Source organism: Uloborus diversus, chromosome 1 (assembly GCF_026930045.1).
Source record: "Uloborus diversus isolate 005 chromosome 1, Udiv.v.3.1, whole genome shotgun sequence".
NCBI lineage: Eukaryota > Metazoa > Arthropoda > Arachnida > Araneae > Uloboridae > Uloborus > Uloborus diversus.
In genome coordinates this window covers 187099551-187123917 of record NC_072731.1, presented here as the reverse complement: position 1 = coordinate 187123917, position 24367 = coordinate 187099551, and the positions used below count along the sequence as shown (strand labels likewise).

The 24367-nt window shown below is 31.2% G+C and overlaps 1 protein-coding gene across 1 annotated transcript in view; it reads left to right on the top strand.

The window, feature by feature from the left end:
• Positions 1–24367, top strand: part of LOC129217735 (uncharacterized) — a 169891-nt gene that overhangs the window by 68814 nt on the left and 76710 nt on the right. The window contains exons 3-5 of the mRNA XM_054852075.1: positions 3147–3227; positions 12488–12594; positions 14457–14518. Of these exons, the coding sequence (XP_054708050.1) occupies positions 3147–3227; positions 12488–12594; positions 14457–14518 (250 nt within the window). The remainder of the gene's footprint in view (positions 1–3146; positions 3228–12487; positions 12595–14456; positions 14519–24367) is intronic.

The window sequence follows — 24367 nt, the reverse complement described above, 5'->3', positions numbered from 1 at the left end:
AACTTTCAATTTACAGTACTAAAAATACCCTAAAATATTCAAACTTCGGAGGTGGCAATTTCATCGCACACATGTGTAATCAAAGAGTGCAGTAACTCAATAATTGGCTGCCTGTATCAATATGTGTCAGAAATATCATTATTAATATATTGAGTTTACTTAGAGTGTCAGTTAAACGGCGGTATTTTCATGCAAAAGGATTGGATGGTTGGTTTATTTGATTTTAATGACGCAAGAGCCCTTGAGAACTATGCTGCGCCAAACGACTCTTTATAATAGATATTTTTAGAATATATACGTATAGTAGGTATATCATTCATGTTCTGATCTTGGAGAGCAACACATACTAAATTAAAAGACTCATTTATAAAATACTACTAATATTTTTCCTTCCTTTTATCTAACGTCAAATTAATGGGGTGGTTTCCTTCAGTCAAAAGTACTACTTTTAGTCATTGAAATGGATAGAACGAGCAAAAAAATAACATGGACATAGAAAATACTTTCATTTTCCCAACAGGTTTTTTTAAATTATTTTTTTTAATGTCCGATTTTTCAAACAAGGCGTGATCTTCATGACGTCACAAATGATGCACTTTGTCGCATCTTTCTACTACGTTTCCACGTTATGATAATCAAGCAGCGAATTAAAATTGCGCTCTACGCTTGCTATCAACCCTATCGTTGCTAATACACTTGAGTAAAGATGCGAATTAAATATTTTGCACTGTGAGTGGCAACACTGAATGGCATTTCATCATTTGTGATGTCATCGGTAGAAGCCGTAAACAATGAAAGCGCTCCGATTTAAGTAATTTTTTAAAAATATTAAACTTAAACAAATTTATCAAAAAATGGTCAGATCCTATGTTTTTAAGCATGCTCTTTCAAAAAAATACTTTTAAAATTTTGGAAACGAGCCTATTATCAATAATTATCACATATGTTTTGAAATGTATTACGTTCCTTATACCTTTCTTGTGTATATTGCGTTTTTTATAAATGTATCCAAAGAGTAAACATTTAATTGAAAATTTCTGAGCGATAGTGCAGCTTTGCTTATATGAGAATTGAACAAAATTATTCGTTCCTGGTTTTTATGTCTAAAAATAAAGTTTTCAAAACGCTGTTATAACTATAGAATCACGTTATCAATGGCATATTTTTAATACCGCTTTACTTAAATTATAGGCACTCAATCCTTTTGGAACATTATTTTTCACATCATTTTACCTTTTATACTACAAACTATTATTAAAATCGCAGGGGTGTACTTTTATTTTAAATATTAAATGAAAGGCCCGAAGTTTTGCAAAAATGTTAACTTTGAATAAAAATATCATTAATATTTTCTCGAAAAGCAATCTTTAAAACTAAGCAAACACTTTGAAAATGGCAACAAGAACCATTAAAAGACAAATCTATTTTCAATTTTTTTCAGATACTTTCCTAAACTATTGCGTTTGAAAAAAAACTAAGAAAATAATTTGCAAAGTAAGCGAATTCATATGTTTATTTTTAAAAGGTAAATCGATGAAACATAAAATAATCATTTTAAGATCATTATTTACGTCTCGAGCAAAGTGAAACTTTTAACGATGCAAACAATCTTGGAGGAGAAAAAAAATGCAGTGAGAAAATAGAAGGATGAAAATGAAAAAAAAAATCAATTTAAAAATGGGTCAGCTGTCAACTATTTTTTTCGTCATTATGTATCGATAAATCACTTTAGTTCTTCGGTATTTTTCTTTTCTTCATACTTTCTAGTATATTTCTATTTCAGTATGACGCAAGCATTTCGTCTGCTCGACTGAAAGTACAAGTTCTTTTTTTTTTGTCCTTTCTCTATTCGTCAGAATTGTAGCTTTTTGCTCTGTATTTTTTTATTTGAAAGTCCATTCGCTTGAATTTTAGAAATGAAAAATTGGTTTTAAAACGACTGTCAAGAAAAGTGTGTGATTTAGAAGAAAATACTTTTCAAATATGATTTTATCTTGTTGTTACTTCTTTTTTTGCTCTATCTAGATCTTATATCCTTCTGGACATGCTTTTAAAAATATCCGCAAATTATATTTCCCTTAGAGTGAAACCCGGATTTTACGTTCCCCGATTCTACGATTTTCCCGCATTTGACGATTTTTTATCGGGCAACATCATTTAATTTTGCTGCTATGTATTTCCCGTATTTAGCGTTTTTAAACCCAGTTCCTTTTAGGAACTTAAAATCAGGGTTTTACTCTATTTCCTTCAAACACATAGTATTAAACCATAAATCCCTCAGTATTGACAATAAATTTATATATTTCCATAAATTTGCACTCAATGTAATAAATATATCTCTGCATATCAAAGATATTCTGGACAGTTTCAAAACCCTGTAAAACTACTTTTCTCAAAAAGAAGGTTTATTTCCTTTCCGTCTGCAAGTATCGTTCAGATTCAAGAAAAAAATTATTTCTCCTCCTTTTGCGCATTAAAATATATTAAGAAATGTGTGCAATAAATGTTGAGCACCTCATCCCTTCTTGTCTTTAGTAAAATTTGGATATAAAGATAATATTCAATGTCTTATTAAAAAGGCCACGTGAAAGATCAGAGTTGTTTCAAATACTGAAACCACCCTGCCCTTTCATGTGCACCAGCTAGCCCCAAGTTGTTTCCCTCAAAAATGCATCAAATCAAAAAATATACCCTACATGCTCTCTTCTTTATCTTTTATTTGTTTGTTTGCTTTTGCAAAACTCAGGTGAGGGATCAGAGGTGGCTTGTGGGGGCCATGGCACCCTTTTTAATTGACCAAATATTGCCTAAAGCTGTATTTAAGGGATTTCTATTTCGAAAGTTTGACCCACACCCATATCTAAACTCTAAAACTGCAATTTGACACCACCCCTACCTTTACAATGTTTGTAAGAACGTTCATATATTATCGTTCTCTCTCTCTATTTTCAACCTGGCTAACCTACTTTACTGTCATTGCAATTGCTTGAACGGAAGGAACATAGGGTTTGAAAAACTCTCATGCAAACGATATTAATGTAGCTTCAAATAGAATGAGATCTCGCTTTTCTTTTATATGTATTAATCATTTGAATTTCCCTTTGAAACAAACCACTGACAAAACAATCCTTGTTTTATTTTTCTAGATGATTGCGCAGGTCCCTCTTGCAACGTGACATGCCTTGAGAAATCAGCTGATGGTGATAACATCTGCCGTGCCGAGGAAAGTAAGCGATGTATTTATTTAACGCGCATTAACACGTGGTTTATATCATACCTGTTACTACCTACACGTAAAAAATCTTTTTTAATTACGTTTGAGATGCATGAAACATTTTTACAAGTACTTTTTTATTTGTTCAACTGCAATCTGACATTTGTAATGCTATGAATCGTGAGAAAATCTGCATCGGTTTAAATAAAAAAATGCTCACAAAAACCAACCTAGCTGTTTAATAACTTTCACCTGGCACTGTTAAAGAACATTAAATATTTCTTTTTATTTACAAATTAAATGTAATAACACTAGTTTGTATAATTATGCTACCGTAGGGGAGTGTCGGGAAGACAGTTTTTTTATGTGCCGCAATGAAATGTCAAAGAAAATTTCCTAGTTTGTCCGGTAGATGCAGCTGATTAGAACCAAATCTGCTACGAGCAGGAAATAGTTTTTCAAATTTTACTTTACAGGCAAAATGCAACTGTCTCGCTCCTCTCGACTCAAGCCTATACTTACTTTTTTTAAACATGTTTTTTTATAAAAAGCTTTAGTACAACGTGTGTACTAGTTCGTATGACTTTTAAGCAATATACACTTCCATGCACACTTAAATACATGTTTAATCTGAAGCATTATCCACAATATGAACTAGCATATCAACTCAGTTGGGTAAAAAGCAGTATCATCATGAGCAACCAATTTAAAAAACGTTTTTCCCTGTGTAATTAAATTTAAAATAATACATTAAAGAAGCGGATAAACCTAATAGCATTGAATTGAGTCCTAAAAGTTTTCTCGAAACTATTTTATCACAAGCGTAACATTGGCAATGAGTATTTTAACCCTCTTTCTCCATACTGCTTATCACAAGTATAATTTATTAATTTCATTATAATTAAAAAATATTTTGCGACTTATACTTCTAAATTTCCAGACAGCTAAAACAAAAAAAAATGAATCACGATTATGCATACGACACCTCAAACCCAATAGATAAGGTTTCAATAATAACATTTGCACCGACTAGATCCTTCTTCGCTTCGAGAAACCTAAAAAGAGCACGGCTTAATCTGCTGAACGGATTTTTTTTTATCTCCAGAAAGGTGTGTTAAGAGCGCTTTAAAGTTAACCCTAGAGTCTGCAATCTAATTTTATCGAGGTTCTTTTTACCCGCAATCGAAACGATTTGGAAGAAGAAGAAATAAATTTTACGATCAAGTTGTACCTTGCAATGAGGTAAGAAAAAGATCTAAGGACTCAATTACCCGTGAAATAAACCGTCTTACGATTATCTCAAAGATTCTGGAGCGCATACAAGAATATAAAACGATACAAAGAAACTTATTGCATTTTAGGCTCTTAGTGTAACTAATAATATGATATCGAATTACATGAATTAAAATTAAAATATAATTGTTACTAAATTACTAATAAATTGAGTACATAATAACAATACGTACAATCGATGTGACATTTATTTGAAAATAAAACCTGCACTTATTATGGTTCAAAACTCGGACATTACTGAAACAAGTTGGCAGTTTTAGGATGCAGTTTAGTGTTGCCTAAACATGTAGTGTTTTGGATCAATTTACCATTCAATTAATGTTTTAAATTCATAGCTTTCGGTTAATTCGTCCAAATTTGTTTCTTGAAATAAACAGAATAAAATTAATGACTAACTTATTAACACAGCAATCAGTTTATAGCTCAAATGCATCAAGTATTCAACTGAGAATACAATCGGATAAACTCACATTGCCTTTCGGACTTGGAATCACGTTATATTTTTTTTTCTATTCTATATAAGTCTGAGTAAGTTCTTTTACATCCTTGGAGAAGTTAGATAAAATCTAATTAGAGAGTGCAGTTAATTTGTGGCCTCCTTTATCTGAGAAAGATATTAATTTATTGGAAAGGATTCAAATGACGAATACTAGTTTAGTAAATGTACCTTCAAATTTAGACAATAACTCCAGGCTTAGAATGCTTAAAATGTATATTCTTAAGCTATGGAAAGTAAAAGAGGATGTGGTACAGATATTTAAGCTTATAAAAAAGCTGAAAGTTGTTGGGCTAAATTTCAGCGCAGAAAGCAAAACTAGGATTCGTTGTATTAATCCTTTAAAATACATTACTAATTATTAAATCAGAAAAAATACCACTTTAACAGAAAATGTTTAATGAACCGAATCTGTTACCATCATAGAAAAATATCAGTAAGGAAGAAAACATGCAAATAAAGTTGAAGGTAATAATTGTAAGAAAAAGAAATCGAAATATGTCTTACAAAATTTAATATAGAAGCTATGAACATTTTTGAAGCAGTAATTTCATAGGTCAAGTGTGCTGCTTTTAGATTAAATATTATATATTAGTTTTTATAATCAAATGAATTGAGGAATACTAAAAATCTAGTAGAAATTTTAAATATTCATCGTAATTTTTATACAGCGCTTGAAAAGAAATTTATTCCTATATTATGAATGCAAAATTAGCAAAATGATTGAGAAAAGCTATAAAAATCCTTTTTCTTTACTTCCAAAAACTTGTCATAGTATGTAAATTTATTTCATTTAAAGGTAAACTCAGTTTGAATTCAATACAGCTTTCAACTCGTAAAACAGGAACCCAGAAAATATCCCTTTGATATTTACCTAGTATTTTGAACTCAATTTCTTATTTTAGAAAAGTTTTTGATATAAATAAATACTTACTGATATATATAAAGAGCTAATAGTTCGGTATCGTGACACAAATTTTCAGAAATGTATGACTTTATTTTTGTCAAAAATCAGCCTTTGATAAAAACGTTTCAATTGATTGAAATTCAATGATTTAGCAGCAAAGAATTTTGAATAAACTCATCGCTATTGACAAATATTGAATGAAGTAAATGTTGTGTTTGCTGAAATTTTTAACAAAAATTCCGCTTTTTGATAAATTGGTCTTTTAGTACGTGTTCTGCTTTAATTCAAGTAACTTATCTTTACATTACAATGCTACTCCTGATCATTTATGGGAATGGTGTGTTTTTTTTTTTCCTTTCTCCACAGGTAAAACAGCTTGCCCGTTAAAAATTAAATTATATACCGACTTTTTCTAAATCATATCAAAAAGGTAATACTATTTTTTTCATAAATAACATAAAAGTAACTTAAGGTAAATTGTATTTAAAATGCAATCCATTTCAATATAATTCAATGCGATTGTTATTAATTCCGATAAAAACGAAAGAATTTAAAATCTGCTTACTATTAGTGTGCGTGCCTTTACAGCACAACCAATTAGTCTTAATAGAATCAGCTCTAAAACTGTCTCTAAACTCTAAAGAATATGTCTCAAATTGTTGATAACTGCACTTATCTGGTTTAAAAGACGTGACTCAACTAGTAAATGGTTCAAAGCATCCAGTCTCAACCAGTTGTATGCATACCCGTGGGTCACGTGAAAATCTGTAAGAGTTACGTGATTAACTTCCAAGCAGGGTATAAAATTAGATTTGCAATATATAAATATATCTTTTAAGTACAGGGTTGTCCAAATTAAAGTTCCCCAACTCAGAGGCCTGTGCAGGATGTTCTATGGGTCATAATGTGATGAAATTTTGGAAACAGACAATTCAGATCATGCGCTCGTGATTTATTTAAAAAAAAAAATAGTACCTGAAGTTGCCGATAGTTGGCGTTGCAGATCAACAAGACATTCTATAGATGTTCTATATGTCTGCCGTGGTTCTCCACAACTTTTTCCATCCGTAAATCAGTGTGTTCCACAGCGGACTCAATAAGTGCACATTAATACCACGCACATTCTGAATAATTGAATCTTTCAGATCTGCCAAGGTTGCTAGATTTTCTCGGTAGACTTGATCTTTTAAAAATCCCCGTAACCAAAAGTCTCATGGGGTGAGATCAGGCGAGCGAGGAGGCCAAGCTGTTGGGAAACAGCGGCTGATCACACGTGCATCAGTGAAAGTTGCCCGTAACACCTGTGCACCATCCTGAATAAATATCGTGTCCTGGAGGTGGCCACGTTGTTGCAGTTCGGGAATCACAAACGTTGTCAACATGTCCTGATATCGTCTTCCTGTGACAGAGCAGGTTTCGAATCCTCTTGGAGTCACCTCTTCAAAAAAATAAGGCCCAATGATGAATGTTGCAGTGAAACCGCACCATACCGTAACCTTTGCAGGGTGCAAGGGCACTTGATGCATTGCTCGCGGGTTTTCACTTGCCCAAATGCCCCCCGCATTCACTTGAGCATTCAGGTGAAAATGGGCCTCATCCGTCCAAAGGATATTCCACGGCCAAGCAGCATCGACTTCCATTCTAGCAAGGAACTGCAGCGCAAATGTTTCCCAAACCACAGGGTCCCCGTCCGACAGCTGATGAAGACTATGGATTTTGTAAGGAAAATAGCGTAGGATTCGATGCATCACACTCCAGATGGTCGTATAGGGCATATCCACAGCACGAGAAACACGTGGCCCACTGACAACACCATGTGGAGATTGTCTAGGGGTAACCACGACCGCCAAAGCAACGTCTTCTACGCGTGCAGAATTCACAGCATGGCGTCTACCTGGCAAATTTCCCAGTTGTCCAGATCTTTCGAACTTCCTCATCATCTCTCTTAAAGCGCGTGGTGACATCGGTCCTCGGCGCATGTTCTTCAGCCGACGGAATGCTCTTAAAGCAGCACATGAGTTCTCGTCATTCTGGTAAAAAAGTTTGACCAATAGAGCTTTGTCTTTCAAAGTCACCATTGTGTACCAGCGAGGTTGAAAATAACTGCCTGTGCAGCGCCTGTCTTCCACCTTCCACTTTTGTAGGGCTCATCTTTTGCATACGTTGCGCAGAAGCTTTATTTCTGCAAATCACGTTGTTGAAATATGCAAATTTCCCAATTACTTGTATTACAGCGACATCTATCGGCAACTTTTAGTACTTTTTTTTAAATAAATCACGAGCGCATGATCTGGAGTGTCTGTTTCCAAAATTTCATCACATTATGACCCATAGAACATCCTGCACAGGCCTCTGAATGGGGATTTTTAATTTGGACAACCCTGTATAATATCTACCTCTGAGCCAAACTAACGCAACTCCAAAAATGACAATTTGCAGGTTATTACGGTTTTAAAAATAAAATAGTATTCTGCATCGAGTCATCACAACGTAATTCAATGAAAGAAATTCTTTTGTAACTATTTACGACCATATAACGAGTGCGAGTCTCTTCCTTTGTACGCACCAGACGAAAGTTTTTTCGCTCTCCTGAAAAGTAGCAACAATGTGACTTACGCTAGTCTGGTTCTGTGGTACAGATATTACGCCTACTAAAATTTATGGGAAATTTTCAAAAAAAAAAAAAGATTTTATTAAATTATTTTTAACCGTGCAGATCTTTTTAAAGCGTTTCTTATTTTGAATAAAAAGGTATTTTTTATAACTATTTAATGTAAACAAAAAATATAGGGATACTTAGGATGAAAGAAACATGTTAGGAACTAGAAAAAAAAATGAATTTTTGCTTGCTTTAATTTTGGTACTTTGGAAATTTTCTATTAGTCACTCCTGTAGAAATGCACAGACAATGAATTCAAAAGCTATTATGCTTAAGCTGACAACGAAAATGTCCAAATTTCAAACTCTAACAATGGGGTTCGTTCCTTCAGTCAAAAATAAAACTTTTAGTCACAAAATTGTTAGAATGAGCGAAAAAAAAAACCTGGAGCGAGGGAAAAAAGAAAGCTTTCATTTTCCCAAAGTTAAATTTTTACTTATTTTTTAAAAATATCCAATTTTGGAAATAAGGCGTGGTCTTTATGACGTCACAAATGATGAACTTTGGAGCTCTACTCCACTGGCGCGCTCAATGCTTACGCTTGCTGTCTACCGCGTTTTCAGATTATGAAAATTAAGACGCGAATTAAATATTACGCCCTACGATTCCTATCAACCATATCGTTGCCAGTACATATGAGTAAAATAGCGAATTAAATATTGCGCTTTGCGCTAATGGCATCAGTGCATTGGCTAATAGCATTTTATCACTTATGGTGTCATGTGCAGAAGCGTAGAGAACGAGATTGAATCTGTGGACCGATTAAAATAAATGCTAAAAAATATTAAATTGTCAAATTATTCAAAAAATGGTTAAATCCTGTGTTTTTGAGCATGCTCTTTCAGACAAAACGCTTTTAAAATTTCGGAAACAACCCAATTGGACATTTAGAAACCGTGTCCAAAGGACTTTACGTGATATGTGAGTGCATCATAAATTTTAAATTATAACGTTGGAAAATTATGAATTTCCAGGCACGTAGTTCTGTTCTTTATTCTTTTCTTATTTCACAAAAATTAACTGAAGGTGAATTTAAAAACTTTCATAAAGTTGGATGTGTGCACTTAAAAAATCATTAAAAGATTTTCAGCTTTGCATGCAATTAAATAGTGTTTTTAAGCGTTAATTACTTACACCGTCGAAACACGAGAAGTAACTTTAAATTGCGTTAATGACCCAATTAAACATGATTTATCGTGTGATAAAAAGACTGACTAACAAGCATCTATTAAATGATTATGCTTCAAAACATGTTTTTTTTTTCCTTCAAACACGGCGTGTTACTAAAAATGGAAGAAATTAAAAGAAAAAAAAAAGATGCAGGGACGCTAATTGATAAACTTGAACTTCAGAAAAGAGAGAGAGATTAAGAAAAAAATATCAGTCTTTTACTATGCTTAAACAGTTCAATAGTTTTAAATGCTATATAAAAAAAGTAAATCAATATGGTTTTTCTTTTTTGCGTAAAGGACAATAAATATAGAGGGGTATTTTTTTTTTAACTAACATCATTTTTGTACTTGAAGTGATTGCTCAGAAATATAAAAATGTAGGATATGATTGAATTTCAGATTGAATTTCACTATTAAATGCTGAAACTTACAGAAAAAAAGGAAATACGTTTATATACCTCTAACGGAAAGTTACGTATTAAACTGCATTTAGTAGTGCATTCTGCTAGTTTTTTATATCTTTTGTATTTCTAAGAGGTACAACGTGTTTGTTATGAAAGTTTAAAATTATTTAACCTAATAACTGTCTATGAAATTTTTTTTAGTTGGCAATATAATAAAACCAGCAGAAGAAAAACGAACTTTATTTTTACTTATGAAAGATTAAATCTGGTTTCGTGCCGTGTCCAGACGAATCGATCCCACTTGCAGTCATAACATGTAACCCGAGATTATTGCTCTATTGCTCGAAGCTTGAGTTTTAAAAGAATTCTGATGGTTGGAAATTATTTTATTTGGTACTTTTTAAATTAAATTTTTTTCGGAAATTTTCTAAACAAAAGTCATTTTTTTTCGAGATACCAAAGACTATAAGTCCTACATCTGAAATTAGTTTTTTTTTTTCTTCTGAAAGTTTTGGGACAACATCTTGAATTTTTTCTTCAGCTTAAAATTGTAAAGATCAAAAAACCTATTCTGTTTTATTAATGCTTATTTTACTGATCTTAATTATTTAAATTAAAAATTAAATCTTGCACTTCCGATTACTTTCATCGCTCTCCGATAGAGAGAATCACGTGCGGCGATGGTATATAAACCTTTTACATAAATGGAAAAGTTTGGCCTCGCATACCGTCAATTTAATGTGGAATTACATTTTAGCTGAGTCAATACATCTCGTAATCAACCATTGTTTTACAACACTGACAAGTCTGGAAGTTGAAAACTAATGGAGTTACAGTCGGATTCCGCTACAACGCGATCCGACTTGCGCGAAATGGCTATAACGCGAGTTTTTCATGATTAATGAATTTTTTATTGCTGACGCAAATTACTCGCTTGCAACATGAAATTTTTTGGAAAGGAGCGGCGGAGCATTAGAATGGGCTTCGTTGACACTAAATATTGGTTTCGTGAGTGGACTTTCATCCCTTTAGCATCACTGACAGCAGAAGTTCACACACTGTATTAGTCTAAACAACGCTTTGCTTTCGTTTATACAAATTACCGCTCCGATTCTTAACGTTTTTTTTTTCCTTCTTATGAACGTTGATAAAACTGAAGGGTTTCCAAACGAAGACTTTCATCTAAACTTAGCAAAAGTGGAAAGAAAAACAGAAAGTTTCTGACAATGCAAGAAAAGGTAAAGATTCTCGATACTTGAACAATCATAAAGTGCCTCGAAGGTAGCACGACAATTAGGTATGAGTTAATCTTCGATGCGTACAATTAAAGTTCAAGAAAAGGAAATTCGCAAAAGTTCAGAACTTAGTTTTAATAATGAAGCTCACATAGTGTCTGAGAAAAATACAAACATCATGAAAATGGAAGCCAGGCCAGAAATACTGGTATTTCCACACTGCATAAACTTCATAATTTTTAAAATTATAATTAAAATTACGATATCCACTGTTCAGTGCCATTATAATGCAGTAATTTTCTTTCTGTAAGTACCCTACTGTTTAACTACGTGTATCTTATTGATCATTGATTTTGTGCTTCATAACAGAGTTATCATGTTAAATAGTAACGCTTTTTCTAAAATGCAGTAAAAAGTCAGTTCTTTATAAAACATACGGTAATATATAAATAAGAAATGGTTTGAAACAATTTGAGGGGTGTTAACACAAGTCTGAAATAATTGGGTCTGCTTATAAAAAATTTCTAAACATACGTTGTTCCACAACGCGAAATTCCGACTTGCGCGAGGGATCTTGGAACGCATCCCTCGCGTAAGTCGGGATCCGACTGTATAGAGATTTATAGGTGTGAAAAGTCTATTCTACAAAAGTCTAGTTAGGTAACGCTGTTTCTACATCGCTTTGCAAGAGAAAAAAAAATGCTAACCTTTTGCAGATTACGGACATTACATTTATTCTCAAACGCAAAAAACAAAAAATTAGTTGATTAATCTTATGAAATACCAATGAAAATCAAGTAGTCAAAGAGGTTACAAGGTTCCGTCAAGGAGTCAACTTTCAAATTATTGAGACAATCGCTTTAATGATCATAAGATGAATGGACAAATTATAAAAATTGGTCGCCAAACTCTATGCAAAAAAAAAAAAAAAAAGGAATATGCTTTTGTTTGCAGCACTTTTTTTCTTAAGTTATTCTCTAAATTTTGGATAAATTTTTTAGGCCATTCAAAAATTTTATATATATTAACTAGAAGTCACATTTCTATAATATATTTTAAAATAATATTTTAAGCGCAATATTAAAAATTGTTTTTTATTATTTTTAGGAAGAATGCGTTTTGTTATTTCGCTGAAACTGACAAACCCAAAAGTAAACACTTTTATATTGGATAGAAAGAAAATGGAATCATTCAAGAAAGAAATGGAACATTCGGTCAGTATTTTTTATTTTCATTTTTGTCATTAATCTTTTGTAATTCATAACAGGTTTTTTTTATTATTATTATTAACAGCAATGTTATTATGTTTCATATTACTAATACTATTATTAGCAATAGTCGTAATATTTTTCAATTATTTTATCTAATAAATGTGGAGTTATTAATTTTAAAAAAAATAAGAACTTTAAATATTTGTTCTGAGTTATACAGAGTCAATCATGTGTTTCAGTGAATTTTCGTATGAAATTTATGTTTTATGACGTTCTTCTACTCAAGTGAAAAAAAAAAAAAAAAAGAAAAAAACATTGCATCAATGAACAAAGCAATTACATACATAAATTAAAGCGTTCTTCCTTAAAACCAGCGCAAATCCATTTTTTAAAAGTATCGGGAGAGATAAAAGTACTTTTGTCACTCTGGATCCTTAATTTTTCAGGGTTTTTTTTCCTTCGAAACACATTCGGTGTGCGATTTAATTTTAGTTTTCTTTTTTTAACTAAGAACATTGTGTAATTATTATTTAGAAATAAAACTGATTTGGATTGAGCAGGTTTCAATTGAACTGACTTTCTTTTGCTTTTAATTTTTCATTCAAATTGCAATTAGATTCCTTTGCCATTTTCACTTTTTTTCGCATTAAGTGTTGCTGAAGTCGGAGTTTTTCGGGCTGAAATTTCGATTGCCACTCGTTTAAAGATCACATTTTAATGTAAAAAAAAAACAAATGCTGTCACCTGCGAGTTTCAGAATTCATTATTGTAACCGTAGCTTTTACAACTCTCCTAATCTTCCACTCAATTATGGAGTTTTCAACCTTACAATAAAAGATTCAAAAGTTTCGACACCATTTATGTAACAGTTTCTTCGGCAGAGATTTATATATAAACGACCACTTTTTCTAAGTTTCACTTCTTATGTGTGTCAATACTATGATTGATCAACAAAATACTTTGCTTGACACGTCATCTTCAATTGCAAAGCAGTCTTTCAAAAACAATGTTTGTTTTAAATTTCTTTCTGTGAGTTTTCTATACTGACATCTTAGATATATAGACGTGCCCTACCTTGACTTACTTGGCACAAAACCAATAAACACGAATGTCATCAGCACTGAAATTCATCATTTAATCTGTTAGTTTTTACCTCAGATGAAAACATTCCTTTACGTCAATTAAAAATCTGATTTGTCCCACTTATATTCAATCAGAATCTCTCAATCATAGATGAAATGACCTAAACAAGAATTGGTGAGCTCATTTGAGTTTAACAATGAGGTCTTCTAAAGAATACTTTTTTCTTACCCAATCTATATGTTCTGTAAATAAGCAGCTAAATTTCTCAATAAGTATATTTTAAAAGTTCAAAAAGCAACATGTTATACTGAAATAATATGTCAATTCATGCAACGTCGGAATTGCGTTAAATGCCTAGTTTTTTGCATTGGGAGACTTTTTTTTTCAACTGCATTTTTTATTATTGGATGATGGCTGTGATTTTGTGTAATATTTCTTTTAAAAGTTGACTACATTGAAAAAAAAAACGTATGACACGGTTCCTTGACACTTCAGAATAGTTTTAATTGCGTTTCAGAAAAATAAACCAATGGCAGATTTCCGATTAATATCAGAACAACAAATGTTGCTTCTTGTCTGAAGAAATTTATTTTATCTACATCTTCTTAAAACAAATTGCTTGCTCAAAGAAAAACAGACCTTATTGACAGCATTTTAATACTTTCTGCTGTCTCTCTATCGTCTATTCAACCACCAAAATCGTATTGTTAGTACGAATATTTAAAATGTTCCCTTTTTAAAAAGGCATAACAAATTAACACATTTTAAATGTCTCTTTTCAGCTTTCCCTTATGTTTAAAGGGCGATTAGAAGTCATGGAAAATATCACCGTCATAGATGTGAGGTAAGTAAATCACAAAATATTTTTTGGAAGAATTTTCAATTTGCATTAATAAACATTTTTAGAAAGTATAGAAATGTAACTCAGTCGCAGTGGATGATTGAACGTAATTATTGAAAAGTAAATAAATGTAGTTATTTTTTAAAAGCTAAATAACAAGTTAATTACCTGATATAATAAGGTGTAAGAAATAAACAAGTGTTAAATTATTTTAGGCACGTTTAGTCCCTTAACATAACTCAGACCCAGGCAGCATGTGTAACGTTACGTAACATAATTTTTGCTTAAACATTTGCAACCATTTTAAAAAACATTTATAAAACGAAGTGTACTACCTGATATTATTCAGACTCTTAGAATATAAGCAAAAATTCGATTTTGAGACCACATAGCTCTACTAATATCTGAAAACAAGAGTGCACAAGAGGAGAGTCCCTTCCGAATAAACTATCACTTTAAAAAAAAAAATACAAAAATGTAAGTTTAATTGGCATTTTTAGAGCTGCTTTTAATACAAACGCATCCCATTCTTGATGTTTTTGAACTGTTAATGATATCGCTATTGTTCATCAAATTAACTTAGACTTGAAAAATTTATCGCCCGCAGAAAAAATGAATCCTCTCACAATACCAAGCAGCTAAACCAGAAAACAATGGAGGATTTTACAAAAGAAATCAATGAAAATTTTCTCTGAGTTGTTAAATTTATTAACAAATAGCTTTCGAATTACGATTATTCATTTTTGCTTTTGCCAATAATTAAACCTTGTTTTATTCGTCTACTACAGAACAAGTCTAATAAAAAAGAATGAAGACGCTTTTTTAAAAATATGTAGTGTTTATTGCATGAGTAATATTGATATGGTTATTCGGAAAAAGCAAATTCGCGTGAAACACAGAGCTATATGCTAATACACAAAAATTAATTTTAAAAAATATAAACTAAACAGCTTCATGGTCCTGAGAAATAAAGCTTGTTAATTGCATTACATTTAGCTGTAATAGATAGTAGGTAAAAGCAATGCATTGCTATTTAATGTTAGGAATAAATTTTAACTTTTTTATCTTATCAAATTCGAAAATGTTTAACATTCAGTTAGTTTAAACTGCCGCAAAAGATTTTTTTGGAGAACGTCTTTTCACGGAAAATTTCGCCCCTATAAGAAGAGTTGACATTTTTTACAATGGATATTATAACGAAAGTACATTAATTTCATATTGGACAAATTTGACTCATTTAGTCTCCATTAGAACAAGAACGTAAATACACAGTTTATATTTTTTTCGTTATAAATGGAAACCTTTTTAAACACAATTTTTAAAATATTATACATGCATAACATGAAAGCGAGCATTATCCGTCTATTGAGAGCAATTTTTCATCAAGTTCTTCTAAAAAATAAGTGTTGTTTACATTTTATTCCTCCATTTCGTTTGATCTGGAACAAAATTTAGTATGAAAAAGGTCTTCTTAACATCTTGGTACGTCTCCAAGATATGCAAAAACGGTCCCAATAGGATGGATTGTTGCTACTTCATGCTATACTCCCACAAATTTGGTCAAAAGAAATGACGAAACGATTCTTGAATTATTCAAAAGACCAATTTTTAAATATTTCTCAGAAAGAAAGAAATATATTTTTTGAGTGGTTATGCGTGAAGGGGAAAAAATTTACATGCCTTTATTTTAAATGTAAGATAAAGGTGGAGTCATTGCATTTCTCTTCAAAGAGCTGAAATAGCAACTCTTTTGTTAAACATCTACCCTTAGAAGATTTTTTTTTTTTTTTTTTTTTTTTTTTTTGACATCTTCATGGTGCATAAAAGCCGTAAATTTAAAATTGTCAAAATATTTACTCCGTACAGTATCGAAAAGAATGTGAGCATATACTGGTGATTACAAATTAATTTGAATTTCAGAGACGTTAAATTGCAAAACTAGCGAAAGGTCCGTTTCAGGACAGAAATTATTTTGTAACTGACCTGAGTACATACATGTACTATTTATTATTGGTTCTTTGTATTATTTTCACTTCATTAAAAGAAAAAAATCTCGAAATAAGCACGGCTTCTCTTTTGTATTCATATATATATATATATATATATATATATATATATATATATATATATATATATATATATATATATATATATATATATATATATATATATATATATTCCTTCTGCAATTTGTCTAATTAAATATTATTACTGCAAAAATTTAAATTTCTTTTCATTCTCGCCGTTAGCAACGTGTTCGAAATAGGAAGGAACCTGCAAAGATTACGATCACGTTCGCATTTTTATGTTCTCTGGAGCCCGGTTTTATCATCGTCTGTGTAAAGTATCAACAACGAGCTAGACCCAGAAGAAAATAACTTGCCTTTGCGTTACAAGAACCCCCTCCAGAAAAATATGACTAGGTTTTTCTCAGCAACACGCAGCAAATTGTAACACCCCTCCCCTTTCCACCTACCACCACACACAGACCCAGTTGTCTTTTTAAAACACTAAGAAGAAATTTCGCAATTACACGATTGTCCATTTTTAATTTCGTGACGTCAAAAAGAACTAAACTTGTTACTCTTTCAAGGCTATTATTGTTCAGTTTTCTTAGTTTTTGTAACTCAATGTCTTGATTTATTACACCAGGGTTGCGGAGTCGGAGGCGGAGTTGAAAATCCACAGTTTACGTCGAATCTCGACCAAATTTGGCATGGAGAAATTTGGACACTCGAAAAGGAACGTAGGGAGATTTTCAAATGCCAAAAAAAAAAAAAAAAAAAAAACGAACTGTTCGAAATTTAATTTTAGGTCCCGAAAATGGCATAAAATGGCTCTTTCTGTCCGTAATAATTATTTCATCAGTTCAAATTTAGCGCCAATCGAAAGCCCGCAAAAAATTCACGTGAAATACATTTACTTCCTTCGAATTTCAAAAAACAAAGCTGTAAAATCACCAGAAGAATAGTTATAAGAATTTTTAAGCCTATTAGAACACAGCATTTTCATATCAGAAAATTATCGTTTGCGCGATCGCATTTTAAATTAGTGAATCAAACCAATCAGAAGGTTGCCATTTTTTTCTCGACTGTGACTAAATAAAATTTTGTTTTTATTTTGAGCATATAGACCAGTGCCAATAGCTTTGAAAATGGTAAAAAGTCGAAAAAATTTAGAACAGGATAAAACCAGTTAGAAAGGTAAGAAAATCTCATAACATTAATAGGAAAAATAAATTACGGGCGAGCTGAGTTCGGGAAGGGGGGTGTAGGGGGGTTTAAGGGGGGGAAAACGGTTTATCACAATTTCCGGAAAAACTAAGAGTCTTATCGAAAAAAATTAAATTGCAAAGTTGTTGGTAATAAAAAGATCTACAACTTTTGTATTTGCACTTTTTTTCTATAACCTCAAAATATATGCGAAAAATTCAAAAAACCGACTTTTTGGTTTTTTATTTTTATCTCCCACAAAAAAAAATTTTTTTTTTCACTAAATTTAATGAAAAGTTACCTTATTATGTCCCAAATACACTGTAATTTTTTGGATTTAAAATATTTATTTTTTCTCCTTATTTTGATTCAGTAGTAAAAGATCATCAGAATTTTCAATCAAAAAATCTCACGTCAAAATATCTGATTTTTTTAAAAAATCGGAGCAAGTTTTTTTTCGTTGGAATCTCTACTTTTTGATGGTACAAAAAGCAATATACCATACTATAGAAATTTTTCGCAAAAAATGAAGAAAATCAAAAAACTCGTATTTGAAAAAAAAAAAAAAAAGTCATAACTATGTAAAAATTTTAAGCTCCTTATTAAAATGTACACTTTAATTACTCGAAAAATGAAATTTTTCATATTACATTGACACAAACTGAAAATAAAAATATATTAAAATAATTAAAAATCAAGCTACAGCATGCATTTGTTTTATATCCTTCTCATCCACCATTAGACAGTGACTGCAGTGTCCCCTATAGTTTTTTGGAGTTACGAATAGCAAGCTACACTGTAGGATGGGATAAATGAATAATTTCCGCAATTTCGAACTGTGTAACCTTGAATATTATGAAAAATAAACAGTTTTCCAATTGTGTTTGCTGTTAATTATTGTGTTTGCTGTTAATTTAATAAATAGCTTAAAATTTTACATAGTGATGATTTTTTTTTTCAAATTCGAGTTTTTTTGATTTTCTTCATTTTTTGCGAAAAGTTTCCATAGTATTGTGTATTGTTTTTTATACCATCAAAAAGTAGAGATTCCAACGAAAAAAACTTGCTCCGATTTTTTAAAAAAATCAGATATTTTGACGTGAGAATTTTTGATTGAAAATTCTGATGCTTTTTTACTACTGAACCAAAATAAGGTGAAAAAATTAAATATTTTAAATCCAAAAAATTACAGTGTATTTGGGACATAATAAGGTAAGTTTTCATTAAATGTAGTGAAAAAAAAAATTTTTTTTGTGGGAGATAAAAATAAAAAACCAAAAAGTCGGTTTTTTGAATTTTTCACATATATTTTGAGGTTATAGAAAAAAAGTGCAAATGCAAAAGTTGTAGATCTTTTTATTACCAACAATTTTGCAATTTAATTTTTTTCGATAGGACTCTTAGTTTTTCCGGAAATCGTGATAAACCGTTTTCCCCCCTTAAACCCCCCTACACCCCCCTTCCCGAACTCAGCTCGCCCGTAATTTATTTTTCCTATTAATGTTATTAGATTTTATAACCTTTCGAACTGGTTTTATCCTGTTCTAAATTTTTTTGGTCTCAAACATTATTGGCACTGGCCTAATAGACTAATAATAAGAATAGACCGAGCTATGGCAACCCTTTGCTGCTCATGAACCAAATCATGTGACTAGTGGATATCCTAGCAACAGCGGGCGTTGATTGTAGCAGACGATCAATGCCCGTGAGAAATAAAATAAATAGAATTGATGGAACGCGGAATATTTATGGAGTCCGATTTGTAAATTTGTTATTCTAAGTTGTAAATATTTTGTTAATATAGTGAGTTTTTCGTTTAGATAGTATTGTGCATTTTCTTTAGTCAATTTCAATAACTCTCTAAGCAATTAAAGATGCAAGCAGCGCCCAAATAGAATCGGCAAACGGTAAGATTTTTACCTACAATTTCAATTTAAGATTCCGATTAGTACATTTTTGCGTTAACGCAAAACGTTTACTCCATTACGTTCACGCCAACGCTGACGTAGCAGTTCCAAATGAAATAAAAGTTACTGAAAACTGTGATTAAAAACTAACTGTTAAGGTCAAAATAATTCATAACTAAAAGAAAAACAGTTCAATCTCTGCATTTGGAAAAAAAATTATAATGAAAACACATTACTTAAAATGCATGTCGAGTGCCAAACTATAGATAATGTTGCCAGCTAGTAACCATGCTGCCAAAGTTTTCGCCAAGCCTTCCACCAGTCACATGATGTATCCATGAACCAATTTTTTCATCAGCAAGTCTGGGAAAGCTCGGTCTACCCTTATTATTAGTCTATAGTTTTGAGTTAAAAATTTCCGCTTTTGATTATTATTTGGCGATTTATCTTTTTTTTTTTTTATATTGCCAGCAGAAAGTAATCAAGGATTTTTGTTGTATTTATAGAGAGTTGCGTTTAATTTATCCAGGAATTTGCTACTTTAATAGCTGAATCAACTACCTTAATATTGTTTTTAGCTAAAATAACTTAATTTATTCACTAAAATGTTTTTTTTCTTCTTCTTATTCTTTGATAATTCAGTTTTTAAACATATTTAGTGTTCAATCCAAGGGGAATAGAATACAGACCACCCCTTCCCCGAAGGTTTAACTTATATTCTTTAATAATATGTTGTAACTGGTGTCTGATTTCTCAAGTTTGACCAATATTCTAGATTTACTATTTCACAATGCCGCCAGTTTAATTTGAAATTAGGGTTATACTAATTAGCAGGCTTCAAAAAAAGGTGGAGGTTCTGTACTTGTCGGAGTGGTTTTTTCTTTGTACAACGTTCTATAAATACTCGAAGAGACCTGTACCCAGGAGCGTGCACGGGATGGGGGAAGGGTGAGAAAGAACACTTGTTGGCCTGAGCCTGAGAATGAAGGGGGCCCAATATTTTTAAAACTAAGGGTGAACTAAAGGGGTAACCAATATGAAGAGGGGCCTGGAAAAGTCATTTGTAACGGACCCCAAAATTTCTGTGCACTCACCTTACCTGTACCTTTCTTCACAGTCATCGGAAGTCTTTTTCTATCATGCCAATCTTAGTTGTTTTCAGACTCATGTGCTCGACGTTTTCTTACTCGACATGCGCGTAAGGAAGAGTATGTGGTACATGACGTTGAGCCCTATCCTGTGAACTTATTTAATATTTACACCACTAAAAAGCAAAAAATAAATTACTTTTAAATAAAAAAAACCGCCTTGAAAAAACACCAAGGAACCAAAAAACAAAAAATAACAGATTACACTTACATACTATTTCCTACCCAAAACTATAAATGAAATTTATTTTACAATAAAAATACAAACAACAACAAAACTAAACACCCAGTTATAAAATAAACACTGATTTTAATTACTTTACAATGAATTATTTTAAACACGTAACTAATTATATACGATCTCTTAATTTTTAATAACCTATTGAAGTCGAGGCCTCCTATAAACTACTACCTAACGTAACTGAGTAGGTTTAGTTTTAATGACTAATTTCGTGTTTAGTTAAATTAGTGTTTAATTCAGGATTCGGTGGGTTGTCAGTTATGTTAGGTAGTAGTTCATAGGAGGCCCTGACTTTAGTAGGTTATTAAAAATTAAGAGATCGTATATAATTAGTTAAGTATTTAAAATAATTCATCGTATAGTAATTAAACTCAGTGTTTAATTTTTAATTGGATGTTTAGTTGATTTTCGTACTGGGATTGTAAAATGAATTTCATTTCTAGTTTTGGGTAGGAAATAGCATGCAAGTGTAATCGGTTATATCTAATTGAAGCATAATTGTTGAACATGCGTCACTTGACATATCTTTCATTTTGGAGGTAGACCGCGTAAAGCCGGGCAATGCTGCTAGTACATATATATATATATATATATATATATATATATATATATATATATATATATATATATATATATATATATATAGTGGCTCCCAAAAGTTCTTACACCTTCAAATTTTTAAACTAAAGTAACGCAAAACTGAATTCGATTATGAAGTCGAATTGTTTTTCACATCCTTCCTATGTTATTCTAAATGAAACCAAGTAGTTTTTTTTTTTTTTTTTTTAATATTGGAACATTTTTCTTTTTTTTTAAATGGTTCAAAAAAGCGAAGAGACACAGAAATAACACGCCACAAAAGCGTACACTCAAATATTTTCGAATACATTAATAATTAAAATTATCATATGTCTTTTTTTATTATTTTTGCATTGTGTTGACCCTTTAAAGTTTGGCTTTAATTCTTTGTTTATTTATTCCCTAACATTTTGCTTACTACTTTAAAGTGGCTTGTATTCGTAAAAAACAACAAACACCATTCGAAATTTGAATTTTTTTCCTCATAGTAGCGGTAAATTGGTTTAAAATGTCTCTAAATTAGTTAATGTATTCCATTCTACACTAACGTGCTTGATAAAATGCTTCAATGGAGATATAACAAAGCGAGCTTGTAGATTTACAGTTAAAAAATTTATGAAAAATACACATTTGAGTGCAGTAAAAGTTTTTTCGATAATTTAATGAAACATTTTATATTTAATTTTCATCTAAAATTGTTAGCCAAGTTCTCTGATTAGCTGGATTAACATTGGGCCTCTTCAAGCAGAAATTTACTTGTTCGTGCGAAAAGCAGATAGCTTACGCTTCTCGTCGCAAAATCAATGATAAATAAGCTCAAAACGTTTTGGAATAATGTCTTACTTACAGATGAAAATAAATTCAAGGTTTTTGGTTAAAGTTGTGTATAATTGTAAATAGAAGAAAAAATGAGGAACTTAATCTTAAGAACTTAGTTGGATGAGTTAATCAGGACGATGAAGGTATTCTTGTGTAAGGGTGCAATTCAGCATCAGGATTTCGTAGTTTGAAATTTTTTGATGAAATAATGAATCATGCTGTTTATTTAAATATTTTTAGAAACAATTTTACACTCGTAGCCAAAAATTTGGTTATCGGAAACAACTTTGTTTTTTTTAAAATTAAGATAACGATAAGAAGAACACGGTTTTCAACGTTTGCGTCTAGTGCCTCAAAAATTGTCCTAAAGTTTAGAAAATACCCCCTCAATCTCATGATTTGAAGCTATGGTAACATATTTAAAGATATGTAGACGAAAATACGGCTTTGATACTAAAAAAGAGCTAGAAACAGTAAAACTCGAAGTGTGGTTAAACACTTACTCAGAACTTACACACAAAAAAAGAAAAAAATAACATTGAAATCTATTCTTAGATATTCCGAAGCTGTTGTGGATGTTGAATGATATTCTGCTAAAAATTAACTTAATAAAAAGTTAGATTATGCTATAATAAGTGTACAAAGACTTTTGTGAGATAATATTTCCGCCACTTTTTGGTTTTTGATTTTTTTTTTAATTTAGTTTTAATATTTCATTAAAATTTTTCATGTAGTTTTGGTAAAAATTAATCATAGATCTTATAATTAGATACCTATTCCGAAAAATTAATTCTAACCAATGGATAGGAGCCTATTTCATTGAAAGTCGTAGGTGTACGAACTATTTTGGAATCCGCATTATGTGTGTGAGTATCTCTACACAATACAAAATGAAGTCCCCAAAAAGCGTCTGTGTGTTTGAACTCGCAAAACTCGAGAACTACCCGGCCGATTGCGCTGAAAATTTCACAGTTTGTTCCTTTAAGTCCTGAAAAGGTTTGCAGACCAGTTCGAATAAAATTGTTCTTTTTTTTATTCCAATTTACGTCTAATTTTCACATAAATTTTCAAATATGGGGGTGAATAATTACTTCCACGTATTAATATTACATATCGTTAGAAAGGGTAGAATTTTACGCGTTCTACGCAATTTACGTTTTTACCTCGAATTTTTTTAGGCTTTGCTGAAATTTAAGCACTACTTTCTTCATTAACTAAATCAATAAAAAGTGAAGGAATTGTCCCACAGCTTTCTTTTTGACGCCACTGGAAAAAGCAACCTTTTTTACTCCAGATCTAACTCGACCTATGGTCGAAAAAATAAGCTTTTATCTCGAAAGTAAAAAAAGTTACAAGTCTTTTTATATCAAGTTTATGAAATCTCGATTCCATTCAAATTATAAACCATTTTATTACGCATTTTAATTCCTTAAACTTATTTTATATTGTTTCCATTGTTACGCATTTTAAATCCATCTTTCTGGATTTAATTTCTTAAAAGTATTTTAATCTCTGTCGTCATTGTTTGGAAGGGAAATCATGATGTTTTTTTATTTATTTTTTACGCCTGATTGTTGAATATACGTCACTTGACACAATTTTTATTTTCAAGGTGAACCGGGCAAAGCCGGGCAACGCAGCTAGTATATATATATACATAACATGCGATACATTTTAAATACAAAATCAAATAAAATTGAAAAAACACAACGTACTATTAAATGCGTATTATTAAACAATAGGTGTTCAACAATAAACATTACGTATATATATATATATATATATATATATATATATATATATATATAGACACGTATAACTCACAATAGATTTGTAGTGTCAGTTTCTTCTGAATTTCCTTATTATGTCTTTTCGTTACATATTTCCCTTTTGACACTTGCAATATTGTAAAAATATGAGAGATTCAATGAGCAGTACGTTCACGT